This window comes from Octopus bimaculoides, chromosome 14 (genome assembly GCF_046866305.1).
Source record: "Octopus bimaculoides isolate indiv1 chromosome 14, ASM4686630v1, whole genome shotgun sequence".
NCBI lineage: Eukaryota > Metazoa > Mollusca > Cephalopoda > Octopoda > Octopodidae > Octopus > Octopus bimaculoides.
In genome coordinates, this window is record NC_142941.1 from 47,263,511 (window position 1) to 47,290,167 (window position 26,657).

Consider the following 26,657-nt stretch of genomic DNA (forward strand, 5'->3'; position numbering starts at 1 on the left):
TCTGTCTCACACAAAGGTCACAATGAGTATCTCAGATGTCAAATCAATGGGATGTTGGACAGTGAGCCTTGGTGGTTTTCCTCACTGTCTCTTGCACTGAAATGCTACTTTCCTTGTTTATGGCCCAAATCATCTAACTGCCAAATAGATACACCATTTGTTATTGGTAGTAACCGTAGCAACATCAAATTGTCAGGTGTTCAGTTTTAGTGCTGAGTTTAATTCTTCCTGTGGTTAAGTATAACTTCAAGAAAGATAATCCAGACATATTACATATAGACAGTCTTTAATAGATAACAATACCACAAAGATGTTGATAGCTAGCACTATGCATCTGATTAAAACTGACGAATTTCAATCATAACACTATTATGTTACTTACACTTTTATGATACTTGTATGGAGTTTGGTTTAAGTTTGCTAGAACAAGTTGGGTGCTTCTGCCAATTTATATGTTTTTCAAATGATTTGGATGTGTTGTTATACAGTGTGTGTGTTTGTGTGTGGATTTTCTCTTTTGGTTTGAACTATGATGGAGTCAGTTGCTTGGTAAAGTAAACTACGGGCTCGTTATGCAAATGGATGATCATTCTACAGACATCTGATCTCTTAACATATCAAACAACGCCAGTGTGACTGTGTGCGATGAAGCTGTAACCTTTGAATCCATCTGCTGGGTTTTCATAGAATCTCAGGTAACTGAGGCTATAGAAAATGAATGTTCCCTTTCCATACTTGCATGGGTCAAATAGAATTTGCTAATGCAGATTTTTTTATGGCTGGATACCCTTCCTGTCACAAACCTTCATCTGTTTCCAAGTAAGGTCTATCAAATGATGAACAACTGAGATATAGTTAGGGAGCTGGTGAAGTTGTAGAACTTCTCCAACAACCACTTACGGCTCTTTCCGGAGGTATGGCAAGGAGCTGAATCCTGCTGCTACACAATCTCTGGCCTCTTCAGCCAGAGATTGACCACAGTCTCCAGTAGCTTCACATAGCCAACTGAATTGAACCTGAGACCCTGTTCAAAGATGTGGGGATGAATTCTAATGTGCAGATGCAGTCAGAATTCTTGCTAGTTACAGCTTCATAATCTCTCTTGCGGAGCATTGAACAGGAGTCGTGCTGTTGGCAATTTGAATCACCAGTGTGAATCAGCATAATACAAGTAACTCTTTTCCAATATATTTCAGTTCTTCATGTCAACTCATTTTTTCTCAGCTACAACTTTGGTGAACAGTAAATGCTCTCCAATGCTATTTACTGTTCACCAATATATCAAGCAGTTCCTGGGTTTAAAAAAAGAAAAAAATTTAGCCTGAACACCCTGTGTGTGTGTGTAATGTCTACTTCTACATACACTTTGGTTTGTGGCTTTTGTGTCGGTTTTTTTTTTCCAGTTATTGATTGATTTTGTTATTTGTAGACTTCTTTTGGCTGAACAAAGGAGGAAAGAGTTATATGCTAAGCAGGGACGCGGTAACCAGTTCACATCAAGGGAGGAGAGAGATGCTTGGATTAAAAAAGAGCTGAGATCTCTAAACAAAGCCATTAGGGATAAAGAAGACCAGGTAATTATCTTTTCCCATGTTTTGTCATGAAGGAAGAATCTTTTTCTTAGATGGAAATGTGTATATGTTGACATAGAACTGGTTCAGTCTCGTTTCAGTTGTCTGACTGGCTCCTTTTACTGTCACCCGTATTTTGTATGAATGTTTTTATTTAGCAACTATACTAAGTCTATACAACAAGATTTCATCATTGTTATATACTGATTGGAGACTGCTGAAATTTTGCCCATGCAAATGTGAAACCAGGGTTTTGTTTTTATGGGGTGTTCAGTAAAGATAAGAGATGAAAGAATGGTTATGGAGATGAGAAGCTTGATTTTCAGCCATGTCTTCTTGGCATTCATCATGTGAGTTACAAGGAACATTGGATGAAGCATGTTCAGCTTTGAATAGAATGACATGACAAAGATATTGCCAATTGGATGCAGAGAATTGATTTTTACCTCATCCAGATTTGACTGAAGCTTAGTTGAGGTATCAGTTACATAATGCTAGAACGAAAATGATGAAAGACAATGATGATTCAAGGAAACAATCTTTTGATATCAAAAGTAAGAGTTGAGAATGTTAAAAGAGTTTCAATAATGATATATCCTAAAGTATTGAATGAAATGAAATTTGAGGATATAAAGGAAACAATAATATCACTGATGAGGCCAAAGAAGTTGGTTATTGTTGCAAAGACATGGTTCTTGGCTTCTAAGCAAATGCCATCAGAACCTTTACAAAGATATTATGAAAGGTTAACAGAAGATGTCTACTCTTGTGAATTGACAAGTATAGTCAGCAGAGGATGACTTGATACAAATGCAACTGATCGATGGACAGTTAAATCCCTCATCTTTCTAAAATATTAGAGAAAATACAATTTCATATTCAGCATTTTGAGATGATAAATGATTTTACTTTGGCTCTGTCTAGTGATGGTAATGCTATCGTAAAAGAAGTGACTGTTTGTCTATGTATTGGGTCATCCCAGAAATAATGCGGTTTTTTTCAATTGGATTAACTAAAAGTCGGAGGGGGACGGGATAAACTACCTGCATCAACATGCTAGAGAAGCAGGTAGTAATTTTACCTTATACTTAGTGCAAGTTTTGAAGAGTGCTGTTTGATTTTAACAGTTATTTTTTCAAAGTTATAATGGAAATGACAAAGGAGCATATTTGGCATATTTTGCTTTGAGAGTTCAGTAAAGACAGCAATGCAATGGAAAGTGCGAGGAATAGTAATGCAGTATATGGGGATCAGACAATAAGTGTAAGCCAGTGTCAACAGTCCTTCCAGAAATTCCGAGCCGGAAACCATAGCCTAGAAGATGAGCCTCATCTTGGAAGATCTGTAGAGCTCGACGAGGATGTCCAGTAAACCCTGGTGGAACAAAATCCCATTGTAACTGTTGAGGAACTAGCAGAGAAGCTCTGATTTAGTCATTCAACCATTCATCGACACCTGCATGCCATTGGAAAAGTCAGCAAATTGAATCAATGGGTTCCTCACATACTTTCCAAGTCTAATTGCGTGCAGAAAGTGAATGCGTTCCCTTCTTTGCTGTCATCTCTCAGGAATGAACCTTTTTTTGGATCAAATAGTGACTGGTGACAAGAAATGGGTTCTCTATAAAAATGTTATGCACCAAAGACAGTGGGTAGGAAAAGGAGAAACATTGGCACCCCAGGCTAAAGAAGGTCCTCAGACATGTAAGGTGTTATTATCTGTTTGGTGGGATATGAAAGGTTTAGTCCACTTTGAACTTTTAAACCTCAACCAAACGATAGCAAAGATCTACTGTAAGCAGCTTGAATGGCTTAAGTCAACACTAGAAGGAAAACGACCATATTTGGTTTCCAGATGAAAGGTGTTCTTCCATCAGGATAATGCTTGGCCATACACACAGTCAGGATGACATTCTGAAAGCTGGAGCAGTTTGAATGGGAAACGATGCTCCACTCACCATATTCGCCAGATGTTGCCCCATCTGATTATCATTTATTCTGCAATCTTCAAATTGATTTGGACGGAAAAAATATGAATTCTGCAGACGAATTCAGAACAGTAGTGGAGGAGTATTTTTCGTCACGGACAAGGGAATTTTGCAAGAGGGGCCTTGCAAGTCTACCAGTGAGATGAAAGAGCATTGTAAAAAATGAGGGAGAGTATATTTTAGATTAAAAAACAACTTTGTTTATCTTTATTTGAAAAATAAAAGAAGTATAAAAAAACCGTATTATTTAAGGGATGACCCAATAGATAAGAATTGTTTAAAAAAAAGTGACCTGTGAGTTTTGTGGCTATACACATGATGATGGAAGGTGTTCTGTTTTTGAAAAAACATGTAATCTATGTATGAAGAAGAACCCCTTTCAGTATTTTTACCAAAGCATAAGAGAGACATCTGATAAGGTACATGAAGTTAAGGCTGATGCAAACTATAACAACCGAGATTCTGATAATGTCTTCAGCACTGAAACAGCAATGTGAATTCTTGGATTAAGACAAGTAACATCAGTGTTCATGAAAGTAGACACTGGTGGTGCTGTTAAAATTATTCCACAAAATTTCTAGATAAAGCTAGGATTTACTAATAATTAATCAAGTAACTACTGTGGATTTGATTTCAAGTTATAAAAGCAAGTTATCTAGTATTTCATTTATTCAATGTCTGCTTTTTTGCTGAATGCGTTTTGTTGTTATTTCAGATCCGTCGTTTGGAAGATGATTTGGAAGGTGACAAGAAAAAAGCTTCGGAGCTCGATGTAAAAGTTAAGGTATGTTTTACTCAGTGTAAAACTCCTCTATGTGTTTTCTCATTTATTTTAATCTATTCATCTTCCTAAGTTAATCTGAGGCTTTGTGAATGCAGAATGTTGTCATATTCATTTCTTTTCTAAAGACATGATCAAATGAAAGCAGTTTTATATGGAAATGTTAATCAAACATTATCCTGACGGAAGAACACCTTTCATCTGGAAACCAAAGATGGTTGTTTTCCTTCTAGTGCTGACTTAAGCCATTCAAGCTGCTCGCAGTAGATCTCCTTTGCTATCGTTTGGTTGAGGTTTAAAAGTTCAAAGTGGACTAAACCTTTCATATCCCACCAAACAGATAATAACACCTTATGTGAGTGAAGAACTTCTTTAGCCTGGGGTACAGGTGTTTCTCCTTTTCCTACCCACTGTCTTTGGCACTTGACATTTTTATAGAGAACCCATTTCTCATCACCAGTCATTATTTGATCCAAAAAAGGTTCATCTGTGAGAGATGACAGCAAAGAATGGAATGCATTCACTTTCTACATGCAATTAGACTTGGAAAGTTTGTGAGGAACTTCATCTTCACTGTTGTTTTCACTACATTTCAGCTGACAAACTAGACAAACAAGTGAGAAATGGATGGAAGTGCAATTCTGTATTTCTGGATAAGGTATTTATTATGTACACACTGTTTCCACACTGTTGGACTGGTGTCTTCCTCATCTTGATTGTTGCGTTCACTATTTTCTAGCTCTTGTATGCTCCAGCCTTCTTCAGGTGTCAGCTGAAATGTAGTGAAAACAACAGTGAAGATGAAGACACCATTCTGATTGATGTAAACAATGTACATAGTAGTGAAATAATCTCTGGAACCGTCATCTCATCATTGATAGAAATATTACTGCTAGCTAACAATTAAAAAAAATATGTTCCTTTTTATTAATAGATGTTTCTCACGAGTCTTATATAAAAAACCTAGGAGAAAGGGGCTGAAAAAATGTTTAAGTTCAAAGAATTACAATTGAAAATGTTGAAGACAGGAAATGACATCTGAATGAATTTCAGAAGTGTATATATTTGTCCTCTGTTATATATTTTAATGATTTGGGGAGATGAAAAGCAGTGGTTCCCAACCTGTGGTCCGTGGACCCTTGGGGTCCTTGGTAGTGAGAAGTTTGAGAACCACTGCCCTAGTGGGATTTTAATTCAAATTATAGAGCAGCATTTCCCAAAGTAGGTTCCATAAAAACTTTTGAGGTTCTGCAGGATAAGGTCTTTTAATAAGTTTTAATAAGGTTGTGTGTGTTTTGGTATATGAATAAAGTCTCTCTCTAAACCAATTTCATTTAATGTCTTTTAAAATTAGGGGAGTTGAGATTATTTGTAGAATAGAATTTGTAGGTATGGCTTCTCAATTTTTAGGAAACCATATAAGTTTTCACAACAAAATAAGTTTGCCAACCACTGTTATAGAGAAACAAAATACTGAAAAGCATTTAGCCAGTGTGCTACCGTTTCTACTGCTCTATCTCTTGTTATGATAATAGTAACAGCAATTTCTTACATCAGCCACAATAAGACATTTTAAGAAAGGTTATATTTGATTAAATTGACATCAATGCTTATTTTATTGATGCCCTTAAAAGGAGAACTAAAATGTTTCTTGGCAGTTTGAACTTGTGATGTAACTAAATACATTTAATAATGTGTTTTTGATTTTCTTTATAAACTTTTAATTGGTAACTGTTGTGCGATTTGTTTACATATAATTAAAGGATAATTAAATATAACATATGATTTAATATAATTAAAGTATCACAACTAAATAATGCAAAACATTTTGTTGGATGCATTTCTAATGAGAATGAGTTTTCATTAGGCATCAGCAAAACAATTTGAATTTGAAAAATCTAGAAGATTAACATTAACCTGAGTTTATTACTTGTGTATCTCAGTGAATGGGAAGGTAAAGCCAGCTCTGAATACACAACTACAAAAGACAAACCAAATATGGTAATATATTTTCATACTGTTTGTCTTCACAGGAGATCACAAATAAGATTGAACAAAACAAAGAGATTATTGAGCAAAATAACAAAACCTTCTTTGATATGAAGAAGAAAAAAGACCAATCTCAAAATGAACGCAAGTGAGTAATATTTCTTTTTTTTTTTCTCTTCCTTATACTTTAGAAGTGTATTGTGTGGGGGTTCAGCTCCTAATCTTAATTTGTTCTATAGATCATCATCATCATCATCATCACTTAAGTAAAAATTTGGAGTATTGATCGAGTAAATCATCGACTTTGAACAAACAAAGTTTGCTACATGTATTTGTGTATTTTTGTACACTCACATGCATACGGATACACTATTTGCATTGCTTTGTTCACTCAGTTCTTTGTGGCGCCAAGAGAATATCCTTCAACAAGAACTTCAGTCTGCACGAGAAGACCTTAACAAGAAAGAGCAAGCTCTGAGGTCAATAACTGGCAAGGTAACTATTTTCATTTTTTTTTCCCTCTATATTTTGCATATTTCTCTCTCTCGTACTCTGTTTACCTGTCTTCATCTCAGCTGCAATTTCGTTTTTAATAGTTTTGCATGAGGCTTGTGTTACTAAGGTTCTGGCTTTTCTGACTCGGTCAAAGTTACTTTCAAAATATAGAGAGTCTGGCTCCATTGGCAGTTATAGCCTTAGCGTCTCAACTCTGAAGTTATAAAAGACTTCTTGGTAAAGTTCTATGAGAAGCTGATTTGTGGTTTCAGTTGCACGTTGGAGCCCATGCTCAACAATATATTGCAACTACAACTCCATCATGAGCTTTGACCTAACTCCAAGTTTTGTCTCCATACCTAGTTCAGATTTAGCCAAAGTGGATGTTAAATGCTGACAGTGACAACGTTGGTGGTGGTGGTGGTGATGACAATGACAATGATATTTTTAGTCTATAACTTCCGATTACTTTTGTTACTTTTGAAGTAACCACAAATTTGGAAAGACTAATGCTATTTTTGGAAAGATTAATGTTGTTATTTTATAAATTAGTCGTTAGATAAAATTATGGTGGAAAGTTTTAATTTAAACACAAATACTTTAAAATCATAAAATAAATGGGTTTTTTCTTTGTACTATGAAACAGGTTGGTATCAAAGAGTTGAGTTGGTCTGTTGTCTGTGCAGGTAATTTCTGAGTATGTCATTTAGGAGTTCACATCATTATGGGAATTTTCTTTGATGTATATATATATATATATATATATATATATATATATATATGTAAACCATTTTTATACTTGTAAACTTTGCACCTAACTGCTGAGTGTGTACTGCTCAGAAATTATGTCAGCTAAGCCAAAGACCAAATTATTCTGGTGAAGGTTAGCAAGTCTCCAGCCTCCCTTACACAACAGCATTGTTTTTGTTTTATTCTTTAGTTTGAGACTATATTCCTTTGATGCTCATTTCTTTGTCTTACTCTCAAGATGGCCATATTAGACATACACCAGATTCAGCAGGAAAAAAGATTTTAGTGCATTAAAGCTTACATTAAGCCCAGCTTCACATGTAGGACCCTGGTTAATATTTTGAAATATTTTTTTGAGCAAAAAGGGAGTCTTATGTACCATCAAATAAGGTAAAAAGTCCAAGTTAAGAATTACTTGTAGTTACCTCTAGACCATCATGGCTTTTTACATCAATGTCTTATGATGAAATACTGTAATTGGCAAATAACATGTCATCTTTCTGTATGACACCGGTATGGGAACCAGTCAGATGGCACTGGCATCGACCACACTCGAATGGTACTTTTTATGTGCTATTGGCATGGGAGCCAGTCAGGCAGCATTGGCATCAGTCACGACTACGATTACACTTGGCACACCAGGTCTTAAACACAGTGAGTACTTTTAAACAGGCTAGTTATGTGACACTGGCATCAGCCACAATCTCACTTGGCTTGCCGGATCTTCTCAAACACAGCTTTTCTCCAAAGATCTCGGTTACTTGTCATTGCTTCTATGAGGCCCACACTGACATTACACATCTAGCAGAGGATAGTAGCCTCATTTCTCTCAAGCCTACGCATGTCCTCAGCAGTCACAGCCCATGTTTAACTACCATGTGGCATGGCTGTTCGCACACAGACATCATACACTCTGCTTTTCACTCGGAGCGAGAGGCCCTTTGTTGCCAGCAGAGATAGGAACTCTCAGAATTTTGCCCAGGCTATTCTTATTCTAACAGCTACACTTTCAGCGCACCCTCCCCCACTACTGACTTGGTCTCCTAGGTAATGGAAGCTATCCACTACATCTAGTTTTTTCTCCTAGCATGTAATGGAATCTGTTTTCTGAACATCTTTGGTGTTTATTGCCCCTGTGCAATCTGCCACACACAAAAACTATCTTCCCAGTTAACCTTCCTTTGATGTTGCTGCACCTCTTATGTGTCCATAGCTTACACTGGGTACATCTTATGGAGTTTCTACCTACACCTTTTCTACAGATCGAGCAGGGCCATCTATCTGAAGGGATTTGTGATTTGTCTGCTTTTCTACTTACTCATGTAACTTGTTTTCTTTTAGAATTATATGCCATCAGGATGGGGGTTACTTTACACTATTTTCAATACAATAAAGTAGTCTGAAAAGAAATAGAATATACTGTCAGTGGGAATTATCATTAGTTAATCTACATCAATTACACAATTCCTAGATTAGTATTTCAGTACAATACCTGACGAAGACTATTTAAACTGTCTTACTGCAACTCTACATCGAATATACAAATAGCAGAAAACACTTGCCCATGGTGCTGCGCAGTGGGAACTGACTTGGACCCTTGTAGTTATGATATAAACTGGTTAACTTCACAGCTATGCTTTCACTTGACAGTATTTTTTCTCTTTGTACATTTTGAGTTCAAATCTTTAAGCATATACTCATGAGGTTGTTTCAATCAATAAAAACCGTTGAGTTTCTTTTGCCTTTAAAAAAAAAAAAAGACTATTATATATTGTTTTGCTTGAGTATATTTACAGTATGGAATTGGTTCATTCAATAAAATCAATGACTGTCACATGGGATGAGGGTGGGGCGGGATGGGGCATGTCATTATAAAGACACAGTGAGGCACCAGCTGAATACGGTCTCTTCTCTTTGCAGGCAATCCTGAATGGTATGGACGCTGTCCAGAAAGTTCTAGACGCTTTCAAAGCTCAAGGCAAATACAGTGACTTGATTAATGGTTACTATGGTGTGCTCATTGAGAACTTTGACTGCGACAAGACATTTTTTACTTGTGTGGAGGTTACTGCTGGTAACAGGTAGGTTCTTCTGGCTTTTATTATCTTCAATGGCTTCACAACTAACTGTCACCACCATCATCATCACCATTGCTATATTCATCACCACCGCCACCATCACCATTGTTATCCTCACCACCACCATCATCATAATGACTGTCATCACCTTTGCTATAATATCACCACTACCGTCGCCATCACCACCACCACCACCATCAGCATCATCATACACAGTAAGATTTAGCAGTGACCTTCATGAGTCACTGTGCTAAGTAACATTGTTGTGTTTGCTTTGCATGTTGTGAAATTTGTGTTTTTGTGATCACGTGGTGGCTGTAATCTGATTTTGTCAGGTGTAGGAAGTGGAAACAAAAAAGCCAACGGGAAATGTGGTGTCAAACTTGGGAAGTCTGCTACAGAGACATTGAGCATGCTTTGGCAAGCTTAGAGTGACCAGGCAATGTTTCGACTGGCACAAATGAAAGAACATCCCTGGAAGACGCTGAGCAATCTGGACCTGCCACAAGCATCATTCCTGGAAATGGGGAGAAAATTCCTCAGCTTGTGCATGAGGATCGTCAGAAGACAATGAATGACATTGTTGATGTTGGTCTGTCATATGGATCCATGCAGGCAATCCAAGTTTGTCCCCTGCCTGCTGACTACTGAGCAGAAGAAACATCGTGTTGAAGTCTGTCAAGATCTCAGTCAGCATGCCACTGGTGACCCAGCCTTCATGTCGAGGATCATCACTGGTAACGAGATGAAGCAGCAGTTGTCATAATAGAAGAGCCCTTCATCTCCACGACCGAAGTAGGCACAACAGAGATGTATCTCAGTCAAGAGCAGGCTCATTGTTTTTTTTTTCAACATCTGTGGCATTGTACATTGACCAGAACCAGGCCATCAATCAAGAGTTCTACTGTGACGTTTTGAAGTGCTTAAAGGGGGGCATTTGGTGAAAGCGACCGGATCTATGGAGTGCTAAGAATTGGATTCTTCACGACAACAATGCACCCTGTTACCGAGTTTCCGTACCTGCCCTATTTGCCAGATTTAGCAGCTGCAGACTTCCATCTCCTCTCAAAGGTGCCATTTTAACACTGTTGTCAAGATCCAGAGCGAATCGTAGAAGGTCCTCGACTAGCTTACAGAAAACGATTTCTGGTCTGGATTCGAAAAGTGGCAGGAATGCTGGGGCTGGTGCATTGCTGCACAGGGTAACTATTTCGAAGGAGTTGAAGTAAATAAGCTCATCATCATCATTTAGTGTCTGCTTTCCATGCTGGCATGGGTTAGACGGTTTGACTGAAACTGGTCAGCTGGTGAGCTGCACCAGATTTCTGTCTGATTTGGCATAGTTTCTACAGCTGGATAAACCAACCACCCCAAGAGTGTAATGGGTGCTTTTTACATGCCACTGGTACAGGTGCTTGTTACAGGATACCGGCATTGGCCATGACTATGATTGATGGGTCTTCTCAAGCATGGCATATTGCCAAGGTCTCGGTCACTTGTCATTGCCCAATGTTTGAAGATCATGCTTCACCACCTCGTCTCATATCTTCCTTGGTCTACCTCTTTCACAAGTTCCCTCCACAGTTAGAGATTGACACTATTTTACACAGCTGTCCTCGTCCATATGCATCACATGACCATACCAGCACACTTGTCTCTCTCTCTTGCACACCACAGCTGATGCCTCTTATGCCCAACTTTTCTCTCAAGATGCAGGAGCAGTTTGACATGTTTCCATTTTAGAATTGGTTAAATGCTTCTGGCATTTTCCTTTCCCATTTTTGTTGGTCAGGTTTTGGCTGTTGATATGCCTCTCATCCTTTTATCTTTCTGTTCAGCTGTCCTTCTATTTTTGTTGTTTCTCCTCTCTATATTTATCACTTTATTCTTACCTCTTTGTCTGTCTGTTTGTTGTTCACACACATGTCTACTACAACTACACTAAACCATCTTTCTGCCACAGATTGTTTCACCACATAGTGGACACAGATAGAACAGGTACTCGAATTCTACAGGAAATGAACAGGTTAAAGTTACCAGGTGAGGTAACATTTATGCCATTGAACCGATTGGATGGCCGAGACACCGAGTACCCTGAGAGTAATGTGAGTAGTACTTTTATGTATTTAGTTGCTACCTGTATTCCCATGATTAAGTAGTGACAGGGACATCTCTTATATTGTTAAAAGATGTCTCTGTAACATTCCTGATCTTCCCTTTATATCATTATTATTCTTGTTATTTCATATCCATGCAACATATTAAACTTTCTATTCTCTTTGTCTACTACTACTACTAAATCTGCCCTTCTAGTTTCTACTCTGTCTGAATGTTAAAATCCCACATCTTATATTTCTTACTTTCTAGCACTTTACTACGTTTGTGTACATAATTGTGGAGTTTTGCATATTTTTCAAATATTTTGACATCAAACTTGGTCCATGGCATGAATCCATGGGATTGAAGTTTCTGTATCATTTGGTTTCATACACACATATATTTATGCATACACTCAAACACAAATACAATGCCTAATGCAGGTGTGTGTATTCATCTATATATATAAAAATGAGAATGTGTGTCTGTCTGTGTGTGTGTGTGTGTGAATCCCTAAAACTCGAGAACTACGCAACCGATTTCATTCAAATTTTACACATGCCTTACTTAGGGTTCCAGTTGTGTTTTAGTTTAAAAAAATGTTTAACTTCTTGCAGAGTTCGAGCCCACGGCAACATAATATCTCCTCCACTATTTAAGTATTACGTGTCAAAAGTGAAACAAAAACACTCATGTCAAATACTTTCACTTTAAAAATCCACTAACTGAAACAATCACATTTCGATACTGTAATGACAGATACTTTCACTTTAATGGTGTGTGTGTATATATGTGTATATATATATATATATGTGTATATATATATATATATATATATATATATATATATATATATATATATATATATAGAGAGAGAGAGAGAGAGAGAGAGAGAGAGAGAGAGAGAGAGGGAGATGTATATGTATACATGTATATGTACACGTATATGTATAGATATATATATATAGATATAGATCTATATGCATACATGTATATGTATACATATGTGTAGATGTATATATATAGGTGTACATCTAATATGTACACATATATAAATGCATACAGATATCTCTACATATATACACCCATACACACACATATATATGCACACAAACACACACATTAGTCATTTGTTTTCTTATCCAAAACTACGTCAAAAGTATTGAATGGATCTTTAAGAAATTTGGAAATTATATTCTATGCATAATGGCCATAACCCCCATGAAAATTCATATATTTTTGATGTTGATGAAATTTTAACCATACAGATTACACACAAATAAAGTAATATTTCTAAAAAATTTTCTTCTTAGAAGTTACAAAGACCCCTTCATGGCGACTTCACACCCACAATTTAGTCATTTTTCCTAAGCAAAGACGAATACAGTTGTACCATTGGTAGCTATAGGGTCACCCGAACATAACAGATGAGCATTATTTGTAATTCAACGGTACAACAGTGTAAGACTATCCTTTCAGATATACTTACATTGTGATTTCTGCAATGTGGTGCATAAATTGTCAAGTAAATGAAACTCATCTTTGCCTCCACTGATTCACTTGCAAAGTGATGAGTAAAATTATTTCGTTGCAGACCTCCTTTGAGTCTTTTTATTACCACTGCGACACATATAGTCCCCAGTTGGTAACATTGATTTCAAGGCCTTCCCATATGAATGACTGGTTGTTCTAAGACATTTATTGATTGTAAATATTTTCTGCCCAGTTACCTATCGGTAGAGTGGTCATTTGCAAACTCCAGAGGCGACACTTTCATTTCCCTTTACTCCAAACGTCACACATTGTTGTTTCTATTGAGTCATGCCCTTCCAATTGCTATAGATCCATAATGCATCTTAAAGCTGTACCTGTCACCTGCATGGTGAGGAATCCTACATTGGGGAGTAGTAACGACTAGGCTACGGTAGCTGACTGATTATCGTGATCATTCGTCTTTTGCTTTCCTGTAGCTTTGCTCTCTTTTACAAACCCAGTGAACATACATATATTTCCTATTTCAAAGAAATTCAAACAATACATATTACACACAAGTGAAAAAGATTCCCAACAATTAAACTTCTCTGGTTGACATTAATACACCCATCACCAATAGGGGCCTTAACTCCCACATTTTTCAGCTCCATGAGCTCCATTTTTCAGGAGCAAAATTCTTTTAGGGTCTATGTAGTGTCTTAGGCCAAAAAATTTTGTAACTTCCTGCAGAAAAAGCTAAAACATGATTTTGCCAAAAGCAGAAATTTCACCAATTTTGCCAAAAACGGTGATTTAGCTTCTATTTCTAGCAGAAATTTCGCCAAATATGATTTTGTCAAAGGCAGGAATTTCTCCAACTATGATTTTGCCAAAAACGGTGATTTAGCTGCTATTTCTAGCAGAAATTTCGCCAAATATGATTTTGCCAAAAGCAGAAATTTCTCCAAATATGATTTTGCCAAAAACGGTGATTTAGCTGCTATTTCTAGCAGAAATTTCCCATTTAAGGTTAAAATTAATACCATTATCTTTTAATGTCGTACTATTTGCCTTATGTCTTAATCTAAAAGAAGACTTATGGTTATATATTCTCTGTTTCACATTAATACTACATCCTATGTAAATATAATTCTCGGTTATTGTACTTATAATGCATCTGTACACTACGTTACGGGTGCAACAATTTCCTAATAACGGACAATGGGACTTATTTCTGCAGTTGCACCCTAGTATTTAATATTTATAAATTTGAACATGACCAAAACTAATGCAAGGGAGATAACAATTAAGACTTGTTCCCCTTGATCTATATGTATATTCGTTCCAAAATTCCACCGGATGTTGTTGTTGACAAACAACAGCAGTAATTTGATTGGTTGAAATTACTGAAATACGACAACTTCAGCACGAAATAACTTTGAAAATACAAACTTTTCTCAACAACAATAAGAGTAAAAGATGTTTTATATGATACATTCTACCAGTGTCCGAAGTTTGAAAGTGTTACAAAACATTTAATTTCTCAATTTGCTGTTCAGAGGGTAAAGATCCGATAAATATTCTTCATTTGTAGATTAACAAGGTAACCAATGGTTTCATGTGGAAAGATATCGCCACAATTTTCAAGCAATCCTCTTGGGAATGCTGGTAATTTTCTTCATTTTAGATGGAGATGACTACCGACATTCTCAAGTAGAATGCTTGTTAATCTATAAATAAAAGTAAATGTGTGTGTGTTATATTCACAATCACTCCACACTTGGTTTATTTTCATCTATATGTCTTCTTCTAGGATGCCATCCCAATGATCAGTAAAATGATGTTTGAGAAGAAGTTTGACCGTGCCATTAAACATGTCTTTGGGAAGGTTATGATATGCCGAAGTATAGAAGTTGCCACTCAGATTGCAAGGACTCAGAACCTTGATTGTATCACTTTGGATGGTATGTGAGCAGCTGAATTTTTTGTTTATCAAAATATGGATATAGTTTATAGATTTCTTTTTACAGATGTATTGGAATGAGGCAGCATACATAAACTACATGTTATATTACAATAACTACCATTGTTTAATGTTGTTGTTGATAATTTAGGCTTTAAAACAATCTTCTTTTAGTCTCTCTCTTTTCAATTCAATTTCTGGAACAAAAATTTCTTTTTCTCTTCCATTTGTTTGCATTAGGCTGAGCAGTCACATGGTAGATGTAAGTCCTGGTAATTTAATTTTCTTCAATTAATAACTACTCATGCAACATCATAAACATCATGTGATCAGTCAGCTGTTTCATTCCAAGTTGCATTTAGTTTCAGTTTGGTTGTCATCATCATCATCATCGTTTAAGTTGGATGATTTGACTGAGGACTGACGAACCGGATGGCTGCACCAGGCTCCAATCTGATCTGGCAGAGTTTCTACAGCTGGATGCCCTTCCTAACGCCAACCACTCCGAGAGTGTAGTTGGTGCTTTTACGTGCCACCGGCACGAAGGCCAATCTGGCGGTACTGGCAACGGCCGTGCTCAAATGGTGTTTTTTACGTGCCACCTGCACAAGAGTCCAGCGGCACTGGCAACGACCTCGCTTGAATGTTTTGTTCACGTGCCAGTAAGGCGACGCTGGTAATGATCACGCTCAAATGGTGCTTTTTACGTGCCACTGGCACCACGGAAGCCAGACAGCTGCTCTGGCAGTGATCCTGCTCGGATGGTGCTGTTAGCGCTCCACTGGTACAGGTGCCAGTCATCGAATTTGGTTCAGTTTCGATTTTACTTGCCTCAACAGGTCTTCGTAAGCAGAGTTTAGTATCCCAAAAAGGAAAGGTACACATAAGTGGCTACACCCCTGGTTATTGTCTCACTTGGCTTGCCGGGTTTTCTCATGCACAGCATATTTCTAAAGTTCGAAGGTTGTACTTCACCACCTCATCCCAGGTCTTCTGGGGCTACCTCTTCCACAGATACCCTCAACCGCTAGGCTGTGACACTTTTTCACACAGCTATCCTCATCCATTCTTGCCAAATGACTGTACCAGCGCAATCATCTCCCTTGCACACCACAACTGATGCTTCTTAGGTCCAACTTTTCTCTCAAGGTACTTACACTCTGTTGAGTATGCACACTGACATTACACATCCATTGGTGCATACCGGCTTCGTTTCTTGCAAGCTTACGCATATCCTCAGCAGTCACAGCCCATGTTTCACTGCCATTTTTAGCATGGCTGTTCGTACACATGCGTCATACAGTCTGCCTTTTACTCTGAGTGAGAGTCCCTTTGTCGCCAGCAGAGGTAAGAGCTCTCTGAATTTTGCCCTGGCTATTCTTATTCTAGCAGCTACACTTTCAGCGCATCCTCCTCAACTACTGACTTGGTCACCTAGGTAACAGAAGCTATCAGCTACTAGTTTTTCTCCCTGGAATGTGGCAGAAGTTGTTCTCTGCACATTTTCAGTGTTTATTGCTCCTGAGCATTTGCCACATACAAAAATTATCTTCCTGGTTAGCCTTCCTTTGATATTGCTGCACCTCTTATGTGTCAATAGCTTGCACTGGGTACATCTTATAGAGTTTCTACCTACTCCTTTTCTACACATTGAGCAGGGCCATCTACATGAAGGGGTTTGTGGTTTGTCTATCTTCCTACTTTTTAGGACTTGGATTTTAGCTAGGATGACTCTAAGGCCCTTCGATTCTAATCCTTGCTTCCACACCTGAAACTTCTCTAGTTCTGATAGTGACTCAGCAATTAGAGCAAGGTCATCAGCATAGAGGAGCTCCCAGGAGCATTCTGTCTTGAATTCCTGTGTTATTGCCTCAGATGAGGTAGATGATGATGATGATAATGACCTAGAAAGGAGAGGAGAAAATGATGTTTAAACTAGTTCAGGATGGAAATTGTGTGCCAATTTTCCTCCATTTGTACATTTTTTTTTGACAGCTACAATATGAGAATCTCAAATGAATTTATGCTCAAATGATTTTATTGCTCTTTTGTCTTTATTTTCATAATCTAAGAGAGTTAAGATATCAATTTCGTGGATTCTGAACATATTTCAATTGAAAACAAGTATAAAAATTACATTTTTGTTTATTTGGCACACCCACACAATCATGCAATCTTTTCCCACCATTTCTGAGTTCACATTTTGACATGATTGACTTTTTGCTCCAAATATCAGGTCATCCCATAAATAATGTCTGAAATATGTAATTTCTATCCAATTTGACAACATTCCAAAATGTCACATGGAATTGATTGATGGTCATATGAACTTGGAAAGCTTTAACTTAATGTGATTTCTTTTTATAGGAATAATCTAAATTAATTGCTAACCCTAACCCCATCAAAGACGGACATATTGATAGAGCATTTAAGGCACACAATGCTTCATGAGTTCAAAAAGGGAAACGGTGCAGCAGAAGAAGCAACCTGAAATATCCATTCTGTTTATGGGGAAGAGTTCAAAAATGGTGATTTCAGCCTAAAAGAGAGGCCATGAATGGAACACCCTGTTGAATTTGATGATGAGTTTCTTTTGTTAGATTTTGAGAAGGCTAATGCTGTGTCAGTTGAAGATTTGGCAAGCAAGCTCAATTCAAGCCATTCAGTTGTTCACCACCATCTTGGAAAGGTGCCCAATGTCTGAAAATGGGTTCACCATGACTCAACAGAAACCAACTGCTCATCTCTTCACTTTTGTGAATGTATTTTTGGACAATTTAGTGACTACTAATGAAAAAGTTAAGCAGGCAGTGCTTTAGTTGTGGAGAACAGGCTAAACGACAACCTAGATAGGACTCCGGTAGGATTGCATTGGAGTCATCCACTTTGAGCTGCTAACAATTAGAGTGTTTGAATGCTGCTTTGAAGAACAAAAAGGCCTGCTTTGGCGAATCCTATGAGAATGGTGTTTCATCATAATGCAAGGTCCCCCCACAACACACTACAAAGATTACATCCAAAAAAGTCAAAGAACTGGTAGGATTTGAACTCAGAATGAAAGGCACTTAGTTTGGTGTGTTATCATTTCTACCAACTTGCTGTCCAATGAACCAATGAAGAAAACCATCTGGTTGCTCACCCTGCTTGAAATAGCTACCAAATATTCCTCAAATCATATCTATTATTTTGAAAAAAGGGGACATGTTTTAATAATGTAATTCTAGACAATCTGCTTTTCGTGAAAAAAATAATAAAGACAGGATGGTTTCCACCAGAATGCCTTTGATCAGAGCTCTGATAGTTCAAGGCTGACTTGAGATGTTGAAAGATGTAGTCTTGCAATGTAGATAAGTTGCCTCATTAAGGAATTGTTTCTGTTTATTCCTACAGTTTTTTTTTTTGTCTTTTATTTAATTTCTCCTTTAAAGGTGACCAAGTGAGTAGGCGGGGAGCTCTAACCGGAGGGTTCTACGACACCCGTAGATCCCGTCTCGATCTGCAAAAGAGCAAGTGTGAGTTACTAAACAAGGTAGAAACACAGAATGAAGAATATAAAGAACATAAGAAGAAACTTGAACATATCCTTTTGATGATTATATTCTTAAAATGGTGTTGCTCATGTACTCTTTTAGATTTGTCTTTTGTAATATGGGCTTTAATGAAATTTTTCCTTATATCTTCATCATCATCATTATTTAGTGTCTGTTTTCTATTCTTGGACAGTTTGACAGGAGTTGGGTCAGCTGAACAGCTACTGCCTGGGCCCCAGTTGTCTGTTTTGGCATGGTTTCTATGGCTGGATAACACCAACCAATTTACAGAGTGTACTGGATGCTTTTTACACTGCACTCGCATGGGTGCTCTTTAAATGGCACAGGTGCTTTTTACATGGCACCAGCACTCACAAGCCCACTAGATTAGGATTCCTCAGCTGAAGAGGGATTCAGGGGACATGTCTGTATGCAAGGAGAAGCACAATTTTACTTAGCTTGATGTCTTCTCAAGCACAGCAAACCACTAGAAGCCTCGGTCTCTTGTCATCTCCTATTTGAGGCCCAACATCTGAAAATTCTTTCTCACCTCTTCATCCCATGTCTTCCTGGGTCTATCCCTTTCACATGTTCCCTCCACAATTAGAGATCAACACTTCTTGATGCAACTGTCCTCATCCATACACATCACATGATTTTACCAGTGCAGTCTTCCAGTTTTTCCCTCAAATCCCTTACACCCTGTCATATATATGCACACTGACATCACTCACCCAGTGGAGCAGGTTGGCTTCATTTCTTTCAAGCCTTTGCATATATCCTCAGTAGTCACAGCCCATCTTTGTAAATATGATTCCTCTTCTTGTCAGCTGCATTTATGGTTGTTTTGATGTCAGACTGATTTTCTCATTGGGTTAGTCATTTACCTGGCTAGTTTTTAGCCAGTGATCTCTTTTCCAACCAGGAAACATTGTTTTTAGTAATATGCCAGAGGAATTGCTGCAAATATTTTACTGAAGACTAACAGACAACTTATAACTTGTTTCATAACCTTTATTCAAACCAATCAACTAATCTTTCTACAACAAACTGTAAAGAAGACAAAATAATCAACTCAGTATAATTGCTGGCTATTTTCTAGTGACTATCTACACAATGACCAAAAATGACCGACTAGATGGCTTTGCAAGGGTCAGCAAGCTCTCACACCCATATAATTGCTGCCACTATGTATACAATCACTCCCCAAATACCCTAACACTGCAACATCCTACATCCTTACGCACATTGCTTATGTGTCTGGGGAGGTTTTAAGTATAAATTGATTTCGGAAAAATGTTCGGGTAAACGGCATGTGTGAAATGTGTGAAGGCATAGTATATTTGGAGTGTTGGATTTGCAGATTGCCAACCATCTACCAACACTTTTATTAACAACAGCAATAACTACAATTGCAGCCTGATGGTAAGTAATATACGATCTGGATGTTACAATGCTTGAAATGTGAGTTTGTACTTTATTGCAACCATTGTGTTGTAACTTTGAAATCTTTCATTTGCATAGTGAGCTGCCAGGAGAAGTGTGACTCCATATCAGATTGTCAAACTGACTATAAAACTGAAAGTCAACAAGAGTTGTTTTCATTTTAGAGATTGAATTCTCTGTAGTGGAAAACAAGCTGATCAGTAACTAAGGATGACAACAGAAGTATATTATAGAATCAGTAATTGCAAATAAAAGTCAGTGTGTTTTTCCTTAATTTGATTTACAGATTGAAAGTCAAATTAACAGCCTTGTCAGTGAAATGCAGAAGAATGAGACCAAAAACAGCAAAAACAAGTAGGTGCTCTGCCTTTTATTAATCTTACCAATGCTATTCATCATCATCATCATCATCATCGTTTAACGTCCGCTTTCCATGCTAGCATGGGTTGGACGATTTGACTGAGGACTGGTGAAACCGGATGGCAACACCAGGCTCCAGTCTGATTTGGCAGAGTTTCTACAGCTGGATGCCCTTCCTAACGCCAACCACTCAGAGAGTGTAGTGGGTGCTTTTACGTGTCACCCGCACGAAAACGGCCTATTGGAAAACAAATTTTTGTATAACAATTGCAAAGTAAAGACATAGTATGGACTTGTGAGAATTATTTGGCAAATCACTTAGGAAATGTGCACCATTTTTGACCTCCTGTAAATGACCAAACACGAGTATCTTTTTGATCCTTAGAAGATTCCTTTAGTATTAGAAAAATGAAAAACGTGATTTAGTCAAGCATGCACACACTGAGCAATAATGAATAGTTCGAACAAAATATACATAAGCTTTAGAGGAAGCATGAAATGAGTACATATTAATTCATGAATGACAACAGAACAGGAGTCATTTAATCGCCTTCATTAGCTTATACTGTTTCTGCTATAAGATGCAGTGCACCCAGAACTGAGTGTTTGTTCATCATCCTTAATATTATGCTCTGTATTCAGCTCACGATTTACTCTATAGATTGTGGAGTGTTTGTGTGTGTGTGTGTGCGTATACATTTATATATATATATATATATATATATACAAACTCACACACACTTGTGTATGTGTATAAAGAATATTGACAGTGGCTTTGAAGTTTCAGCTTGGTAAGCCATCATTGGACTGTTGTGCAAGGAAGTTTATCTTGGCTTTTATATTGTCTCTGTTAAGTTAAAAAAATCTTCCTTGTGTATGAGTTTGAGTGGAATGATAATTAGGTTGTGGGGTGGGTTGTAATGGTGGAGTGTTTTGGAGAATTTTTTATTGATTAAATTTAGGGTTATGTTATCATTTTGAATTCATTCATGCATGTAGAACTTTCTAAGCAGGTGTGTTCACTTCAAACCATGGGAATGTTTTTGATCAGCAGATGTGCCAGTAGTTTTAGTTATTTGGGTTTTAATGGATTTAATCCTTTGCCTTGATACAAAGCACTCCCATTAGGATAACAAAGCAAAGCTGATCTTGAATTCAGAATGTAATGAGCCAGACCAAATACTACAAGGGATTTTCTCCTAATGATTTTGCCTCCTTACAGCCTTCCAGAAGTTGTAATTAATAGCTCCTTTGTTTCTTGTAAAAGTGGTTGTTGTCTTTATGGAGTTAAAATGGAATAAAAGAAATAGATAAAGTGTGTTCTAAATAATCAAGATTTCTTTGGCAAAATACAATAACAACAAATTTTTAATTAATACTCATAGTTGCAGTCAAAAGTGAAAAAAAGAACAGAGAATTATCTCATCCCTATTTCTTCACAGCTAATCTGTCTTTCTATTTCACTGTCTTCATTAATCTCTGCTTTCTCTCTTTTGCAGAGATACATTTGATAAGATGCGTGCAGATGTACGGCTTATGAAAGAAGAATTGCAAGCGATTGAAAAATCTCGAGGACCAAAAGTGAGTAAAACTTTATTCTGTATTTTTCCTCTTTCTTCTCCATCATTCTCTTACCTCATTAATTTTCTTCAATATGCTTTTCAATTGTTGGATCAAAATGTGTACATTATTGGAGTAAAGGCTGTTTCTAAATTCACTTGTTTCTGTGGATTGAAATCTTAATGTGAAATGTAGTTGATTGGGTAGCATGGCAGCTAGATTGTTAGTGTCGTATAAAGTAAAACAGTCTTCTTGTTGGTTCATAAATGTTCATCTGGTAGAGATAAAATTGCCTTAATGATTGGTACAAATATTCAACTCCATTGATTAATTGGTTATTATTTTTTATTTTGTAGGAAAAAAGTATTGCCAGTTTGCACACAAACCTGGAGGCTATGAAGGGGTCAGCTCAGTCACTAAATGAAGAACTTGGCTCTGATCTGCTTTCCCAACTTAGTGTTGAGGACCAAAGAGAAGTAGACTATCTCAATGACCAGATCAAGACATTGACCACTCAGAATAAAGAGGCCTTCCAAGAGAGAATCAGGGTTTGTACTCCATCATATTATCCCCCCCCCCCTTTTTTGTTCACTCAGTTTGTGAGTATACTGACTATACCAACCTGTCCTCTCTATATTGTGTTATATGTTTTGTGAATATAAACTCAGTGACAAGCCATGAGTGGGCAATGTCTTGGTTGTCAGTCCAATACCTATTCAACTTACACATTCCTACTCAAATAAATGTGTAGTAGTAGTTGTAGTAGTCCTTTCTACTATAGGTACAAGACTTGAAATTTGGGGGTAGGTGTTAGTTGAATGAATTGACCCCCACTGCTCAACTGGTACTTATTTAATTACCAACCAAAATTTGCAACATAACCACCGACCAGATATCACCCTCCTACTGAAGGGGTGCAAAGAAAGGACCTGCAGACCAAAGTATTGTTGAGACAAAGGACAAGAAAGTCATGAAGTACCATGATTTAGGACTGGAAGAGCCTCAAAAGCGAGTGTGGTACCTGTTGTGATTGGTGCATTTGGTACCATCACAAAATTTGCATCAAAAGTTGCAAATAACAATGTTTTAGGAAGTATTCAGATGGAAGCAATACTTCGAGCAACTCATGTGTTGGGGAAAGCATTGCATCTCTAAGCTGTGAGATCTGATGATGATGATGATGATGATGATTTCTTGCAGTCATTTGAGGTCACAAACTGAATTCACTCTGGTTTACAATTGCTATTTAATTTTATTGAGGTATTAAAGATAAATAAAATTTTAGCAGAAATTTAGAACAGCAAAGTCTCTAGTTTGACATTTGCATCACTTTCTACCATTTCTGGACAACAGCAATAATAAGAAGAATATCAAACAATTTATTTTCTTTGCTCAGTTGGAAGGAGAGAAAAATCGGCAAGACCATCTGCTAAACAATAATTTAAAGAAGAAGCGAGAACGTCTTCTATTAGAGATGCAAGAACAGTCAAATAATGATCGACGGGAGAAACTGGAGTCTTTGAACTCCGATCAGCTTGGAGTTGACTCTCGTGTTACATCCAACCGGAAGAGTGGCAAAGGTCAGTTATTACAAGTATTTCTTTACTGCTCTGACTCCTCGATTCTCGGCCTTGTTTCCTTTCGTTTTTTTTTACTGCTCTGACTCCTCGATTCTCTGCCTTGTATCCTTTCGTTTTTTTTTTACTGCTCTGACTCCTCGATTCTCTGCCTTGTATCCTTTCGTTTTTTTTTACTGCTCTGACTCCTCGATTCTCTGCCTTGTATCCTTTCGTTTTTTTTTACTGCTCTGACTCCTCGATTCTCTGCCTTGTATCCTTTCGTTTTTTTTTACTGCTCTGACTCCTCGATTCTCTGCCTTGTATCCTTTCGTGTTTTTTTACTGCTCGATTCTCCTCCATTCTCTGCCTTGAATCCTTTTTTTTTTTTTTTCATTCACATTTTCCTTTATTTCTGTATAACTTGAGCAAGAACCATGTAAAAGATACCCTGTTTGTTCACGATAAGAAAATGCACATTTAGACTGGGTGTCCCACAGAAAGATGCATTTGAGATATTGACTGATTATACAAAAGAACATGTGTGTGGTTCTGATTACACCAAAATTGACCCAACAGCAGTGGAATCTTGATCCTTTACTTGACAAATCTCTAAATTGATAATCATCATCGTGTCCATCTTCTACACTGGCATGGGTTGGATGATCTGACTTGTCTGAGGACTGCATTTTGCTCCACTGTCTGTTTTGGCTTAGCTCTATGGTTGGTATCCTTCCTAAAATCAACTGCTTTACAGCATGTACAGAGTGCTTTTTCATGGCACTAGTACTAGGATGATTGTTATGTAGCTTGTAAGATCCCCTTTGACTGCGTGAGTTTACCATAAAAAGGGAGAAAGCTTTATGTGAGGAGATGAGCGGTTAAAGAATGAATAAAGGGTCCAGAACAGAACAGGTGTCTTCCTGTTGAAGAGCTACATGGTAATTGACACCATAGCAGAGTGAGTAGGAATGAGGTGGAAGTGAAAAGAGAAATGAAATAGTGGGATGAAGTGTCAGAGTGGACCCTTGGGGTATGAGGATGGCAGAAGTGAGTGGGGACAGAAAAACGGTGTATGGGTAGGTAGAATTTGCAAGAATGTATGGCGGAATGGGTGAGGTATAGTTAAAGATGAAGAATGGGCGAGATATTATTGTTGGAGATGTTGAGTGGGAAGAACAAGGGTTGAGGGGTGGTCAGTGGTAAATATATGTTAGAGGGGAAGGTAGAGGAGAGTAGGTGATGACTTTAGAGAACGAGGAGTGGATATAGTGAATGGTGGTCAAGGCTGGATAGATGGTCAATGCTACATATATTAGTCTTCTTTCTTGAACACTACTCTTAGAATAACTCTTCTGCCCAATTTCTCTCTCATCACATTTCTACTTTGTCATTTATGTATAATGTTGCTCATCCAACAGAGCCTGTCAGCTTAATTGCTTTCTAATGTTCAGTACTATGTAGCATTGCTGTTTGTACTCAAGCATCATACATCAATCTACCTTTCATATTGAGAGGCAGGGAGACATCATTTGTTGCCAACACAAGTAATAACTTTCTCAACTTTCCCCATCCTATTCTTATTCTAGCAACTATACTTTCAGAATGTCCTCTTCCACTGTTAATTAGATCACCCTGATAACAAACTATCTACAAGGAGCCTCCTGGGTATTTGAGAAAATCTATTTCCTGTGTACTATTAGTGTTTATTATTCCAAAGCGTCTGCCACCTATGATATCACTGCATCTCTTGTGTTTCCCTAGTCTGCATGGGTGCAAAGTATGAAATTTCTGCCTATTTTTTTTGAACATATCAAAGAAGGTCATTTGCTTGATGGAAGCAGTCATGACTGTTTTCCTATTTACTAAAACTTTGGTCTTTGCTAAGTTAACTTTAATTCCAGACTTTTGCTTCCACATCTGGAATTTCTTTTTTAATTTTATTACAGGCCCATCGCTTAATAACAAAGTAAGCAACATAAAGTTCTTAAATTCCTTAGTTATGGCTTGGAGAACTTTGATGAATAGGGGACAAAGAATTGAGCGCTGATGAATTTCTACCTGTGCACTAAGCTCATCATTGTGCCCATTACTCTCATCTCAGTGATTGCATTACCGTACATGGCTTTTACACGACTCTCACAGAAAGCCAGGAACTCTGTCAAACGTTTTCTCCACACTGATCACTGTGACTTTCGGCTCGGTAACTCTCTTCCATTTCTCTCACCAGGAAGAAAGCATCTGCTATACTTTTCCCTGGCTCAAAATTGAACTCTATCTCATCTAACTCTAATTAGTTGAAGTGGAAGGTAAATATTCTTATATAGAGCTAAACAATAAATCAAACAGAATGTGTCTGAAGGTGAACTAAGAGTAATAGACTTGGTTCTAAGGTATGAGGGTCTTCTCTTCTTCTTCCCTGTTGCTCATAAATCCGAGATGTTTGTGTTGGCTTCTAATTACAGAGCTTGATGACCAATTGGAGAAAATGAACAAAGAACAAAAAGAATTGCAGAACAAACTGGAATACTGGAAGGTAATTAATTCTATGTCTGTGAGGATGATGCTATTGTTCATTGAGTTTTGTTTATAATGAAAGCAATGATGATGTTTTCAATTGGCAGAAGGTGTGCAATGCAAAACTTAAAATATTCTTGTGCATATATTTGATTTCTTCTCTCAGACTTCACTTTACATTTTATCCTGGTGAACTCTTTAAAATTAGTAGAGTATAATGTAGTGTAGTAAAACAAGTAGAGTAGTAATTGTATAATATAAGTTATTGTTAGGGTTACTGCTACATAGTTTATGCCCTATTTCTGTGACTGGGAGTAATTTCACAGGTTATTTTATATATCAGGTCTTTATTTACAATCATGTATTTTTTGAACAATAGCAGTGTTGGTTACAGGTTTCTAAGGAGCTACTTACAGATCCACTGCTTTTTTCACAGTAACAATGCCATGGGATTGTTTTGGGAACTCAGAATGAATACCGTAGGGTAATATTATTTTCTTCCTA

At 37.3% G+C, this 26,657-nt stretch overlaps 1 protein-coding gene across 1 annotated transcript in view; it reads left to right on the top strand.

Moving 5' to 3' along the window:
* Nucleotides 1-26,657, top strand: part of LOC106880200 (structural maintenance of chromosomes protein 3) — a 56,193-nt gene that overhangs the window by 15,197 nt on the left and 14,339 nt on the right. The window contains exons 13-25 of the mRNA XM_089362805.1: nucleotides 1,430-1,574; nucleotides 4,274-4,342; nucleotides 6,373-6,476; nucleotides 6,724-6,823; nucleotides 9,494-9,654; nucleotides 11,615-11,756; nucleotides 15,035-15,185; nucleotides 18,613-18,760; nucleotides 20,443-20,514; nucleotides 22,020-22,101; nucleotides 22,437-22,628; nucleotides 23,477-23,660; nucleotides 26,102-26,172. Of these exons, the coding sequence (XP_089218931.1) occupies nucleotides 1,430-1,574; nucleotides 4,274-4,342; nucleotides 6,373-6,476; nucleotides 6,724-6,823; nucleotides 9,494-9,654; nucleotides 11,615-11,756; nucleotides 15,035-15,185; nucleotides 18,613-18,760; nucleotides 20,443-20,514; nucleotides 22,020-22,101; nucleotides 22,437-22,628; nucleotides 23,477-23,660; nucleotides 26,102-26,172 (1,621 nt within the window). The remainder of the gene's footprint in view (nucleotides 1-1,429; nucleotides 1,575-4,273; nucleotides 4,343-6,372; nucleotides 6,477-6,723; nucleotides 6,824-9,493; nucleotides 9,655-11,614; nucleotides 11,757-15,034; nucleotides 15,186-18,612; nucleotides 18,761-20,442; nucleotides 20,515-22,019; nucleotides 22,102-22,436; nucleotides 22,629-23,476; nucleotides 23,661-26,101; nucleotides 26,173-26,657) is intronic.